Raw genomic sequence first — 15107 nt, 5'->3', positions numbered from 1 at the left:
GTCCCCTGCGCTACGCGGGCTGGCCTTCTGCAGCGTATCCTGGGGCGTGTGCGCATTCTGCTTTCGGCGCGTGCGTCGAAGCTGCCCGCGCCCATTTCCCGCCCGCCCCGCGCAAGCCGCTCCCGCGCAAGCCGCTCCCGCTGAAACCGGCCGGGTCACGGCGCCTCGCGCGGCTGCGTCTCGAAGTGAGAACTGCCCTCCGGAAGGTTCTGCGGACGCTGTCGAGCTCTCTCTCTCTCTCTCTCTCTCCCTCCGGGCCCTCGTCCGTTCTCGGCCCTCGACTTCCTGACTTGGTAAATGGTAAATGGACTGCATTTATATAGCGCTTTTATCCAAAGCGCTTTACAATTGATGCCTCTCATTCGCCAGAGCGGTTAGGGGTTAGGTGTCTTGCTCAAGGACACTTCGACACGCCCAGGGCAACCCTCCGACTGCCAGACAATCGGTCTTACCTCCTGAGCTATGTCGCCCCATACTTCCACATGTGCTTTGGGAAGTACCCTGCCTTCGCTGAGAAGTGGTCATGTAGTTGCTCATTTGAAGCAGTGGGCAATACCCGAACCTTAACCACAATGACTTGGATAATCACACTGATAACAGTGACTACTGTACTGTGATGCGTTGTGTGCTGCAAATAATAGAGAAATTAGCAGTTTGAAATGTTTTATTTCATTATTTATCGGTGCTCCATGTTTTCCGGGTTTGCAGTGCGTTCATTGTTTCATTTGAAGAATGATGTTTGTTATTTTTTATTTATAAAAAAATCAATGTGAGCTCGAATGAGATATTTTGTCTCCTGGAAGGACTGGGCGAAACAGTTTGTTTCAGTAGGAAATTCGACGTGTTTATGCCGTGCACGCTCCCACACTCGTCCTCCCTGAATCTTTTCTCTGCTCTTATTTTTCATTTGAGTGATTTTTGTTGGTCATTCGTTCTCACTCTCGTTCTCACTGCTGTTCCTTTTTATCCTTCATTAAATCTAATCATATAATTAAATCTCTTCCTCTCTCTTCCTCTCTCCCTGTCTCTCTCCCTCCTTTTCTGCCTCCGTCGCCCTCTCTCTCTTTCTCTGCCCTCTTCTCTCTGTCCCTCATCCTCCTTCCTTCTCACTCTCCCTCCCTCTCTACCTCTCTCTCTTCCTCTCTCTCCCTCCCTCTCTCTCTCTCCACCTCCTCGTCTCTTCTCCCCTCTCTCCCCTCACTGCTCTCTCCCTCTCTCTCTCTCTCTCTCTCTCTCTCTGCCTCTCTCTCCTCTTCTCTCTCTCTCCTCTCTCCTCTCTCTCTCCTCTCTCTCTCTCTCTCCCTCTCTCTCTGCCTCCTCCTCTCTCTCTCTTCTCTCCTGCCCTCTCTCTCTCTCTCCCTCTCCCTCCTTCTCTCTCCCTCTTCCTCCCCTCCTTCTCTCCCTCTCTCTCTCTCCCCCTCCTCCTCCTCTCTCTCCTCTCCCCTCTCTCCCTCTCTCTCTCTCCCTCTCTCTCTCCTCTCTCCTCTCTCTCTCCTCTCCTCTCTCTCTCTCTCCTCTCTCTCTCTCCTCCTCTCCTCTCTCCTCTCCTCCTCTCTCTCTCTCTCCCTCTCTCTCTCCCTCTCTCTCTCCCTCTCTCCTCTCTCTCTCTCTCTCTCTCTCCCTCCCTCCTCTCCTCTCCTCTCTCTGTATCTCTCTCATGCGGCACTGCCGCAGTGGCAGCATCACCGCCTCCGTGGCCTCCCTGCCCCCCCAGGCCTCGGGAAGCTCCGCCCCCAGCTCCCCCGGCTCCCGCCGCTCGGTCAGCACCCTCAAGAAGTGGCTGACCAATCCCGTGCGCAAGCTGAGCTCCGCCGGCATCGGGGGGGGCAAGGGCGAGCGGCAGGTCCGCAGGCCGGACGGCAGGCCCCCCCAATCCCAGCCGAGCCAGGACCCGCCGGGGCCCGGTCACCAAGGCGACGGCCTCGCCGCCCTCCCCAGCGGCGAGAAAGAGCCGGTGAGACCCACGCTAAGGGGGGGCGGGGGGTGCAGCCGCCATTCTGGGGCAGAGAGGGAGGCATTCTGGGGCAGAGAGGGAGGCATTCTGGGGCAGAGAGGGAGGCATTCTGGGGCAGAGAGGGAGGCATTCTGGGGCAGAGAGGGAGGCATTCTGGGGCAGAGAGGGAGGCATTCTGGGCAGAGAGGGAGGCATTCTGGGGCAGAGAGGGAGGCATTCTGGGGCAGAGAGGGAGGCATTCTGGGGCTGAGAGGGAGGCATTCTGGGGCAGAGAGGGTGGGGGCTGGGGCAGAGAGGGAGGCATTCTGGGGCAGAGAGGGTGGCATTCTGGGGCAGAGAGGGAGGCATTCTGGAGCAGAGAGGAGGCATTCTGGGGCAGAGAGGGAGGCATTCTGGGGCAGAGAGGGAGGCATTCTGGGGCAGAGAGGGAGGCATTCTGGGGCAGAGAGGAGGCATTCTGGGGCAGAGAGGGAGGCATTCTGGGGCAGAGAGGGTGGGGGCTGGGGCAGAGAGGGAGGCATTCTGGGGCAGAGAGGGTGGGGGCTGGGGCAGAGAGGGAGGCATTCTGGGGCAGAGAGGGAGGCATTCTGGGGCAGAGAGGGAGGCATTCTGGGGCAGAGAGGGAGGCATTCTGGGGCAGAGAGGGTGGGGGCTGGGGCAGAGAGGGAGGCATTCTGGGGCAGAGAGGGTGGGGGCTGGGGCAGAGAGGGAGGCATTCTGGGGCAGAGAGGGTGGGGGCTGAGGCAGAGAGGGAGGCATTCTGGGGCAGAGAGGGTGGGGGCTGGGGCAGAGAGGGAGGCATTCTGGGGCAGAGAGGGAGGCATTCTGGGGCAGAGAGGGAGGCATTCTGGGGCAGAGAGGGAGGCATTCTGGGGCAGAGAGGGAGGCATTCTGGGGCAGAGAGGGAGGCATTCTGGGGCAGAGAGGGAGGTATTCTGGGGCAGAGAGGGAGGCATTCTGGGGCAGAGAGGGAGGCATTCTGGGGCAGAGAGGGAGGCATTCTGGGGCAGAGAGAGAGGCATTCTGGGGCAGAGAGGGAGGCATTCTGGGGCAGAGAGGGAGGCATTCTGGGGCAGAGAGGGTGGGGGCTGGGGCAGAGAGGGAGGCATTCTGGGGCAGAGAGGGAGGCATTCTGGGGCAGAGAGGGAGGCATTCTGGGGCAGAGAGGGTGGGGGTTGGGGCTGCTGTTTGTTATTTCTGGGTGTCGGGGTGTCCAGAGGCCAGAATTTGGCAGTCAGGAGGTTACCGTCTGTCTTAGGGGTGTTGGGGGATGGGGGGGATCACAGTTTCCATTTATAGCAGACTGGGGGTGGGGGTGGGGGGGGATGGTAGAGCGTTACAGTCATGATGTTAGGATGAGAAAACCATGAAGACCCTGGGAGCTAGCCTAGCGTGCCCGCACGCTAACAGCCCCCCTGTGGGACGTGTGTGCCCGTGCTGTGGGCGGGGCGCTGACGAGCTGTCTCTCCCGCAGGAGAGCGGGAACGGGCCGGGGGGGCAGCCGGAAGACTGCACGCCTGGGACCCCCCTGCGCAACAGCTACCTGTCTGAACTCCTGCAGGGGGGCAACACACCGACCCTCACACAGGTAAGTACAGGCCCCTCTGCGTGTGTGTGCTCACTGTACATAAGTGACACATGGATTACACTCATACCACACACTCCTCCCCAGCACACACAGAATAACACCATTACACCAAACCACGACCTGGAATAAACACCATATACCTCAACACACACACGGTTAAACACTCTACATACACAACCCCACACACACACCACAGATAAAACACTCTACCTCAACACACACGGATAAGACTCATACCACAACCCCCCACACACAGATAACACTCATCACTCCTGCCACACCCCCACCAGTGTAACTGCATACTCCACCCCCCCACCCACACACACACAGATATAAACACTCATATACACTCAAACACACACACGGATATAAACACTCATATACACTCAAACACACACACAGATATAAACACTCACATACACTCACATACATCAGCACACACACCCCCCACACACACAGATATAAGCACTCATATACACTCACATACACACACACACACACATCCATCTTACTCCCAGATCCTTAACATTTGGGGACATGCAAGGGGGCAGCTGGAGTCAATCAATAACTGAATGCTGGGAGCCCGTTCTGTCAGAAACCCGGGAGGCCGCTCCCTAGCGCCCCCTACCTGCAGCGCGGCACGGCTCTCCCCCTTCCTGGCCCCACTCTGTCAGGGCGGGGCCCGGTGGACGGTGATCAGAGGCTTGGATGTCCAGCCCTCTCCGTGGGTTCTGCACGTGCTCAGTCGGTCCTCGCTCGGCCGCACTGCCCAGAGAGGAGCCGATGCTGACTCCGTCCGTGTCGCCGCTATTCAAAGATGGCCGCTCGGGGTCGGGCAGACCTGGTGACACGGGCCGGTCTGGGTGGCAGGCTGGCTTCAGGGGGAATGCGCATGGAGGAGGGGGTGCGGGTGGAGATAAGCAATCAAACAAAGACGATTTTTAGTTGTCTTTTTTATTTAGGATAAACAAAACTAAAACAAATTCAAAAGCGAGTCACTGAAGGATACGAGTCACTAAAACAAAATCGGAAGCAAAAAGAGAAAGCACGGTAAGGAGATAACAGTTGGAGATAATGAGTAAACAGAAAGGTAACGAGGTAACAGTCAAATAACAAGTTAATGATCCGATAACAAGGTAACAATTAGATAACGAGCTAACAGTGAGATAAGGACATAATGGAGAGATAACGAGGTAACAGTGAGGGTGAGGTAACAGGATGACGAAGCAGTGGTGAAATAAGGAGGTAACAGTGAAATGAGATAACAGTAAGATAACGAGGTAATGGCGAGTGAGTACTGAGTACAGGGAGGCTGGGGTACACAGGGCCCCCGAGCTGCAGCAGGGAGGCTGGAGTACACAGCCCCCCCGAGCTGCAGCAGGGAGGCTGGAGTACACAGGGCCCCCGAGCTGCAGCAGGGAGGCTGGAGTACACAGCCCCCCCGAGCTGCAGCAGGGAGGCTGGAGTACACAGGGCCCCCGAGCTGCAGCAGGGAGGCTGGGGTACACAGGGCCCCCGAGCTGCAGCAGGGAGGCTGGGGTACACAGGGCCCCCGAGCTGCAGCAGGGAGGCTGGGGTACACAGGCCCCCGAGCTGCAGCAGGGAGGCTGGGTACACAGGGCCCCGAGCTGCAGCAGGGAGGCTGGGGTACACAGGGCCCCCGAGCTGCAGCAGGGAGGCTGGAGTACACAGGGCCCCTGAGCTGCAGCAGGGAGGCTGGAGTACACAGGGCCCTGAGCTGCAGCAGGGAGGCTGGAGTACACAGGCCCCTCCGAGCTGCAGCAGGGAGGCTGGAGTACACAGGGCCTCTGAGCTGCAGCAGGGCGGCTGGAGTACACAGGGCCCCTGAGCTGCAGCAGGGAGGCTGGAGTACACAGGGCCCCTGAGCTGCAGCAGGGAGGCTGGAGTACACAGGGCCCCTGAGCTGCAGCAGGGAGGCTGGAGTACACAGGGCCCCTGAGCTGCAGCAGGGAGGCTGGAGTAAACAGGGCCCCTGAGCTGCAGCAGGGAGGCTGGAGTACACAGGGCCCTGAGCTGCAGCAGGGAGGCTGGAGTACACAGAGCCCCTGAGCTGCAGCAGGGAGGCTGGAGTACACAGGGCCCCTGAGCTGCAGCAGGGAGGCTGGAGTACACAGGGCCCTCTGAGCTGCAGCAGGGAGGCTGGAGTACACAGGCCCCTGAGCTGCAGCAGGGAGGCTGGAGTACACAGGCCCCTCCGAGCTGCAGCAGGGAGGCTGGAGTACACAGGGCCCCCGGCCTGCAGCAGGGAGGCTGGAGTACACAGGGCCCTCTGAGCTGCAGCAGGGAGGCTGGAGTACACAGGCCCCTCCGAGCTGCAGCAGGGAGGCTGGAGTACACAGGCCCTCTGAGCTGCAGCAGGGAGGCTGGAGTACACAGGCCCTCTGAGCTGCAGCAGGGAGGCTGGAGTACACAGGCCCGTCCGAGGTGCAGCAGGGAGGCTGGAGTACACAGGCTGAGCTGCAGCAGGGAGGCTAGAGTACACAGGGCCTCTGAGCTGCAGCAGGGAGGCTAGAGTACACAGGCTGAGCTGCAGCAGGGAGGCTGGAGTACACAGGGCCCTCTGAGCTGCAGCAGGGAGGCTGGAGTACACAGGCCCGTCCGAGGTGCAGCAGGGAGGCTGGAGTACACAGGCCCCTCCGAGCTGCAGCAGGGAGGCTAGGTTAAACAGGAGTAAACCGCTGGGCGTCCATCACGGCTGTGAGCTCCCGGTTTGTGTGCGTTACGCAGCCTGCGCTCGGTGGCCGAAGGTGAGCGAGCGAGCTGCCGTAGCCGCCGGCGACCGAGCGGCCCGGGGCTGTAGAAACGCGCTGGCGCGGCGCCCTCTGCCCACCGCCGCGCTCGCCGCCGCGGAGTGGCACCGGTGCCAGCTCCCCCACTCTGCGCCTGAACACTCTCGGAACAAAATGTACCCAAAATGGGTCAGAGACAGACCGAGAGAGAGAGGGAGGGGGAGAGGAGATGATCTCAGGAATGGTAAGCCTCTCTCTCTCTCTCTCTCTCTCGCTTTCACTCTGTCACTCAATTTTTAAAAAATCCACTTTACTAGATGACAAGATCAATATATTTGATTGCCATTTTATGTTAATAACTTAAAACACATCGCTCTCTCTCTCTCTCGCTCTCGCTCTCGCTCTCTCTCTCTCTCTCTCTCAGTTTCCAGGTTTCTTTCAGCTCCATTGTCTTTCTTGTCTCTGTAGGCACACTACCTGTGCGTTTGTGTGCGTGTGTGTGTGTGTGTGTGTCTCAGGTAGTGACTCACTGATCTGTTTCCAGTAGCCTAAATGGTGTGTGTGTGTGTCTGTGTCTGTGTCTGTGTGTGTGTCTGTGTGTGTGTGTGTGCTTGTGTGTGTGTCTGTGTCTGTGTCTGTGTCTGTGTGTGTCTGTGTGTGTGTGTGTGTGTGTGTGTGTGTGTGTGTGTGTGTGTCTGTGTCTGTGTCTGTGTCTGTGTGTGTGTGTGTGTGTGTGTCTGTGTGTGTGTGTGTGTGTGTGTGTCTGCGTGTGTGTCTGTGTCTGTGTGTGTAAAGGGGGCTGTGACATGTTAGATTACCCAGCTTCCCCCGTTCCTCATCCCTTTTAATGTAACATTTCGGTTATCAGACTCTTCCTTCGCACCGCTTGTCCTGCCGTGTTCCATGCTCAGTAGCAGTGGAGCTGTGACTAGCCAGCCCGTGTCCCTGACCCCCCAGAGCTGGCAGCTAGGGACTCTCAGGCTAGGCAGCGAGGCTTCCTCACAAAATGTTAAGTACACAATACATTAAAATGCCTCTTTCAAACATTTTTTTTTTCTGTTTTGATAGTATATCTCTCTATTTATTTATGCATGCAGAGACAGTGTAAACAGTATATCTATGGGGACGCAATTTGAGCGTTTGTATATTGCAGGGGAAAAAAACTTTTTTGAAGGGCGACTTTCATGAAAAACCGTACACATGAAAAAAAAAAAATCTTCTGGCCAGAAAAAGGCAAAACAAGCTGAAATACAAAGAAAGGGAAAAGACAGGACCTTTCCTGTGGAGTTTGCCAGAACACATCTGGAAGTGATCAGGGCAGCGAGGCAGACCTGTCAGCCCAGCTCTGAGCCGGGGAGCTGAAAACAGGGCCAGGGGAGGCCAGGACACGCACACACTACTGCACACTACTGCACACTACTGCACACACACACACTACTGCACACTACTGCACACACACACACTACTGCACACTACTGCACACGCACACACTACTGCACACTACTGCACACGCACACACTACTGCACACTACTGCACACACACACTACTGCACACTACTGCACACACACACACTACTGCACACTACTGCACACGCACACACTACTGCACACTACTGCACACATACACTACTGCACACGCACACACACTACTGCACACTGCTGCACACACACACACACTACTGCACACATACACTACTGCACACTACTGCACACACACACACACAATACTGCACACTACTGCACACTACTGCACACACACACACACTACTGCACATTACTGCACACGCACACACACTACTGCACACTACTGCACACACACACACACTACTGCACACTACTGCACACACTACTGCACACTACTGCACCCCAAACACACACTACTGCACACTACTGCACACACACTCTGCACACTACTGCACACACACACACTACTGCACACTACACTACTGCACACGCACACACACTGCTGCACACTACTGCACACATACACTACTGCACACACACACACACACACACACTACTGCACACTACTGCACACGCACACACTACTGCACACATACACTACTGCACACTACTGCACACACACACACTACTGCACACACACACACACTGCTGCACACACACACACACTGCTGCACACTACTGCACACATACCACGCACACTACTGCACACTACACACACAACACAACACTACTGCACACTACGGCACACATACACTACTGCGCACACACACATACACACTACTGCGCACACACACACACACACACACACACACACTACTGCACACCACTGCACACACACACACACACACACACTACTGCGCACATACACTACTGCCCACTACTGCACACACACACACACACTGCTGCACACATACACTACTGCACACACACACTACTGCACACATACACTACTGCGCACACACACACACACACTACTGCACACTACCGCACACATACACACACACTACTGCACACTACTGCGCACACACACACACACACACACTACTGCACACATACACTAGACAGCGCCGTTCCTCCCGACCTTTAGAGGGAAACGCTCCGCACGCAGAGGAAGGAAGCGTCCGAATGAGAGACAGACGTCAGCGGTAAACACGCCGTCTCGGTGCACCCGAAAGGGAGCGGGGTCTGTGTGGGGGAGGGGGGGTCGGACGGGCTCAGGAAGAAAGCGCACATCCATCACGGTGAGTGGCGGGTGACGCTGAGGCATTAGCGCGTGTGTGTTCCAGGTGTGGGCGGGAGGCGGGACTGGCCGGCCCATTCAGCTGGCTCAGGGAAGCGTGGACAGGACGGCGTATTGATGAGTTTGGTTTCGGGCGACGTTCGGTGGGCTCCCCCAGTCCTCTCAGACGGGACGGGGGGGGGGGGGTGGATTTGTCAAGAGAAAGGGAGAAGGGAAAAGGAGCCGGGGTTTGTTGGTTCATAAACAAACGCAGAGAGGGGAGGGGGAAGGGGGGGATTAGTCGCTCTCACTGAATGAAGTTTTTGTGTCTGAGGTAAAGTGGTGCGTCTCCCCCCAGACGGATTTCCATGGATAAACAGCCCACAGTCAGGAGACAAGCTGGAGAAGATCATCAATCACGCATTCACAAGAGCAACCAAAGGAATGACGAGCCTTTCTCGTTTGCTTAGCCCAAACCCTTTGGCCTGCTTGGTAAACTCAGCATGTTCCAACAGTACTTTCTAGATTTCAATCTCTAGGGTTTGGCGGTTTGACTTCAGATTGAAAACCGTCCAATCCCGATGCCGTCAGTGGGAGCTGGGATCGTTTGGTGGTGTCTGGTGACACGTCACTTGTCGTCACTCCATCAGGGCCTGATCGGACGTCCTCCGTCTCTCTGGCAACCCGCATGCATTCCCCGCCTTGTTCTCCTTTACTCTCTCTCTCTCTCACCCTCTCTTTCGCTCTCTTTCATTCCATCTCCATCCATTTCAAAGTGCCCCTTTCTCTCTGTCTGTCTTTCTTTCGCTGCCCCTCTCTCAGAGTCTTTCAAATTCAAATTGAAATGGAGCTCTGTTGGCACAGCGAAAGAATCGCTTTACCTGAGCGTAATTGCCAAGTAACCAATTCAATTTGAAGTACTTTGACATTTACTTGCATGACACATTTTAAAATGCATTTTTCACAAAACGTCCGTGGTTTGGACTATTACAGATCAACAGATCAGTTAGGTCAAATATACATAAACAACAGCAAAACAACAGTAATTATTATTATTATTAGAATTGGAAAAACAAGAAAAACTACATGAATTACAAGATGTTAAAAATATGCGTACATTCCTCGACACTTATCCTGATCTCCTCTCTCCTCTTTCTGTTTGAATGCTTCTCTGCAATGGCTTCAGAGATTTCCCTTAAAGACCCCGAAATGCAGCGGTTGCATGATTACAGATCAACAGACAACAGATCAGTTAGGTCAAACATACATAAACAACCAAAGCAACAAGAACAACAATAACATAATAATAATAATAATAATAATAATTGGAAAAAAAAGAACAACATGAATCTTCTACAACATGAAGTAGAAGATGAAAGTTAAAAAACGAAATAATGCGTTCATTCCTCAACACTTCTGTAACGTTTCTCCGTTCTCCTCTCTCCTCTTTCGGTCTGAAAGTTTATCTGCGATAGCTTCAGAGATTTCCCTTAAGGAGATTTCCCTTAAGGAGATTTCCCTTGAGGACGGCGGAATGCAGCGGTTGCATGCGGGCTGTAATATTTTCCAGGGCTTAAGCGCGGACGGCTCCTCTGGCGCACCGCGCCGGCCTTGCGGTACATCTCCCTTTCCCGCCAACTCCGAGCCTACGTTCGCTCCACGTTCATATTTGGATTTTTTTGGCTTAAGAGGGGCAGTCGAAGGACGTCTGTCTGCCCGCGAACCGCGAAGCCTGACGTCTGCTTTTCCACGGTGTGGGATTTAAGACCCGGCGGGCGTGCACGCGACTCATTTTACATGTTCTGTGTCCCTTGATTACCGTCTGCAGTTTCGCCGCGCGCTCTCGCGGAAGGAGGAACAGCTAAGCGGTGGGCCGTGGCGCTCAGACACGAAGCGCGTTCTGATAAAATCCTTCTCGAGCTCGTCGGGCGTGAGCAGCGTCATGTGTTCACGCCGACGCAGGACGCTAATGAAGGCTAATTAGATGTAATCAGGGGAAACGGTTTCTTTTTATGGCAGCAGGCTAACAGGCGGCTTCCTTTACGTGACTGTGGAGAAGCAGAGCTCGGTGAAGGTCTCGCCTCCATGGATTCTCATGTATAAATACACACAAGAATATACACACACACACGAACATACACACATACACAAGCGCACACACACACGAACATACACACATACACAAGCGCGCACACACACATGAACATACACACACCCAAAATGAGCGCACGCACACACACCCACACGCACGGGTGCGCACACACACGAGCACACACGCACACATACACGCACGCGCACTCACACACACACGCGCACACACACACTCACACACGCGCACACTCACACACACACACAGCTAATTCTTTCACGCAAGCAGCGGTTCATACGTTTGCTCTGTCGTGTCTTTCGGGCATTTTTGTGATAAGCACCTCTCTATTGCGCTTTTCTGAGAAATTAATTTAACGGTCATAAAATAAATGTGTTTCTGAGAAATTAATTTAACAGCCATAAAAATGATGGCTTTCTGATTATTTTCAGTGTGTTACTGCAACCAGTGCTGGTGTCATGGTTGAGGACACAGTGCATCACAAGCCCACAAAGCAATGGGAATTTCAGTAAAGATCTATGAAGCGACACATGCAAAACAGAATCTGCAGACCTGGGTTGCCACTTGTTGCTTGTGTTGGCCCCGCTGAAGGCGAACTCTTGTTCTTGTTCTGTTGTGTTTAAACAGAACCACAAATCATCCAATCCGCTCTCGGATGAGGATGGCTCCGCCCTGACGGATGACGTGTCCAGCCACTCATCAGCCGCCACGGACAGCGAGGAAGAGAGGAGGAGTGCCTTGGAAAAGAGCATGTAAGAGCCGACCCAGAATCCCACGACTCCTCCACCACCTTTACCTGTCAGTCGGGGTGGAAACTAGCTGGAACACAAGAGCCGAGCTATTTGTGCTTACCTGTGCCTTTTCACTTCAGCTGTCTCTAAACGAAACTCGAGAAGTGTTATAGCTCAGGAGGTAAGACCGATTGTCTGGCAGTCGGAGGGTTGCCGGTTCGAACCCTGCCCTGGGCGTGTCGAAGTGTCCTTGAGCAAGACACCTAACCCCTAACTGCTCTGGCGAATGAGAGGCATCAATTGTAAAGCGCTATATAAATGCAGTCCATTTATTTTGATCTGGCTCATGCTTTTTAAAGAAAGCTGTAGCTGTGTTTTCTCATTTCCTGTTTTAGCTTTGCCTGTTGTAGAAATGGACTGTAAGGATGCGTCAGTTTCCAGCACAGGCAGGGCTCGCTCCTCGCTCCGTTATTAAGGGTTCTGAACAGGGCGGCGAGGCTGGCCCTCTGTTTGATTGCACAATTCTAGGGACCGATTGAAGTGGCTCTCTGGGTAATGTCATCTTTCATTTTCCAACCATTCCCCAATAATTATTTCTTTTTCTTTTTCAACACATACTCACACACATGCATACACACACACACTCTCTCACACACGCAAAAACACCCACACGCATGTACACACACATACACTCTCACACACCCACACACACACACACACACATACACTCTGACACACGCATACACACACATACTCTCTGACACACGCAAAAACACCCACACGCACGTACACACACATACTCTCTGACACACACACACACACACACACACACACTCCAGCTACGTCCTGAAGGAGCTCATTGAGACGGAGAAGCTGTACGTGGGTGACCTCGGACTGATCGTGGAGGTAATTGCATTCATTTATTTCACCGTTTAAAAAAGCAAACTCAAAATGGGACCGAACTCCGGGTTCACAAACCGGGGACACAGGCAGGGGACGGTGACGTATGGGACTGCCCGGCCAATCAGCTGCAGGGGACGCTTAGGAGGAAGCCGCCCTGCTAGCTTCCCATTTAGCAGATGCTCTTTACCGGATATATACTGGATATATAGTGAAGAAATTCAGGTTAAGTACCCTTGAGCAGGGTACTTAACCTGAATTTCTTCACTATAGGCAGTGTCCTACCCGGGAATCGAACCTGTGACCTTCAGGTTACCAGACCAGTTCCTTGCCCATTATACCACACTGCCGCTCCTGTGTGCAATCAGAGCAGCCTTTTTCACATGCGCAGCTATAAATACACCAGACTATGGGAACTGACAGAGCTTATAGCTGAGAGATGTGGAAAAGGGATTCATGCTAATCCGTGTATCTGGGCTCTGTTAAGATCCCTGGGTGAACCGCGGCTCCGTGGCTTCGCCGTTCCCAGGGCCAGACGCGAGGCCAGACGCGCGCTCTGACACGGCCCCGTGCGGCCGCCTGAATTTACGGAGTCCGCTCGTCTAAACGCGCCGCCGGGCGCGTGGGGAATATTCAAGTGCATTCTTTGAGTTATAAAAACATATGTCATGAGCTTGTCATGTGAAACCTATTTTGTGCATTTAAAAAGGTTTTTGCTGCTCGCAATTTACGTGTATTTTCCCACGGATGTCCCAGTTAAGTGGTAACAATTTTACTCAATGTCGAAATGTTCAAATATGCTGTCACGTTGCAACAACGTTGTGGCACTTGTATTGAAATCCAACATATGCGAAAACGGTTTAAAATTTTCCGATTGCGGGGTCTCACTTTTTCTTGTGAAACATGGCCCAAATAGGTGAGGTGAGCTGCAGTATAAGTGTTATTTTTGCCATTTGTTTTCCCGAAAGCTGGCCTTATGGGACACTGTCTCTCGCTGCAGGGGTACATGGCCACCATGAACAGCAAGGGTGTGCCAGAGGACATGAAGGGGAAGGACAAGATTGTGTTCGGGAACATTCACCAGATCTTCGACTGGCATAAAGAGTGAGCGTCTCGGAGCCGATTCCTACGTGCAGGCGCACGTCTGTGTGTGTGTGTGTGTGTGTGCGAGTGTGTGCGAGTGTGTGTGTGTGTGTGTGTGTGTGTACGAGTGTGTGTGTGTGTGTGTGTGTGTGTGTGTGTACGAGTGTGTGCATGTGTGTGTGTGTGTGCGTGCGTGCGTGTGTGTGTGTGTGTACGAGTGTGTGTGTGTGTGCGAGTGTGTGTGTGTGTGTGCGAGTGAGTGTGTGTGTGTGTGTGTGTACGAGTGTGTGTGGACTGTACCGCATGTGTAGATCGTCAAATTTATCACATGGAAACCTCACACGTATTTACATTGTAAGATAGGGTCCACGCTGGCCTGTGTGTGTGTTCACGTGTGTGTGTGTGTGTGTGTGTGTGTGTGTGTGCGAGTGTACGAGTGTTTATTGACTATACCGCATGTTTAGCAGTTCATATTTATCACACTGAAACCTCACACGTATTTGCACTCTAAGGCAGGGTCAACTCTGGCTGCAGTCCAACAAGTTTTTTTTTAGTTTTCTTTAAACAATACCTTCAACACAGAGGGGAAAGGGAAAATGGTGGATTATCTTTATAATCAAATGGGCCTAAGCAATTTGGGTGGCGGGGATACAACACTGGCCCTGGAGAGTTCTCACTGTTGTTGTTACTCTGCGTTTACTTGACCAATTAAAGGGGTTTGTTGCATAGTTAACTAACCACAGCTGGCTTTTTCGGTCCAAACTGATTACAGTTTTTAGGGTGAAACCAAAAGCCGGCAGACACTGTAGCTCTCCGGGACTAGGGTTGTCTACACCTGCTGTAGTGGACCTTAAAAATCAATTTGGATTCCATTAGAACTGGCATGATTGGCTAGTTCCATGAAGACAGGGATCACATGTTCACCCATCCGGCCCGAGTGAGAGCCCGCAGCCGTCTCAGGCCTTCAGTGCACTCCCATCTGACCGCCCCCCCCCCCCCCCCGTCCCTTGCAGCTACTTCCTGGTGGAGCTGGAGAAGTGCGTGGCCGAGCCGGAGAGACTGGCGCAGCTGTTCATCAAGCACGTGAGTTCCCTTCCCACCGGCGGCCATGTTTGGGGGCGGGGGGTAGAGGGGGGGTTATCAGTGGGCTACTTCCTGTTCCTCTTCGAGGGGGGCTGAGCGGTCCCGGGACGGAACGCTAGAGGCCATGGCGCCGCATATTTCCCTTTTCTTTTTTTGTGTATGTGCTGTGCCTCAGTCCCCCTCCACTTTGCTGGACTCTTTTCTCACAGTTTCTGCATGACTGGTTGG

General features: G+C 53.8%; 1 protein-coding gene across 1 annotated transcript in view; it reads left to right on the top strand.

The window, feature by feature from the left end:
• Positions 1 to 1657: 1657 nt before the first annotated feature.
• Positions 1658 to 15107, top strand: part of arhgef25b (Rho guanine nucleotide exchange factor (GEF) 25b) — a 35460-nt gene continuing 22010 nt past the window's right edge. Inside the window, exons 1-6 of the mRNA XM_064306096.1 lie at positions 1658 to 1954; positions 3429 to 3542; positions 11710 to 11834; positions 12653 to 12719; positions 13714 to 13817; positions 14810 to 14879. Of these exons, the coding sequence (XP_064162166.1) occupies positions 1658 to 1954; positions 3429 to 3542; positions 11710 to 11834; positions 12653 to 12719; positions 13714 to 13817; positions 14810 to 14879 (777 nt within the window). The remainder of the gene's footprint in view (positions 1955 to 3428; positions 3543 to 11709; positions 11835 to 12652; positions 12720 to 13713; positions 13818 to 14809; positions 14880 to 15107) is intronic.

Source organism: Anguilla rostrata, chromosome 13 (assembly GCF_018555375.3).
Source record: "Anguilla rostrata isolate EN2019 chromosome 13, ASM1855537v3, whole genome shotgun sequence".
NCBI classification, from domain to species: Eukaryota; Metazoa; Chordata; class Actinopteri; order Anguilliformes; family Anguillidae; genus Anguilla; species Anguilla rostrata.
Note: the sequence above shows the minus strand (reverse complement) of the source record. Positions and strands in the feature narration are given on the sequence as shown.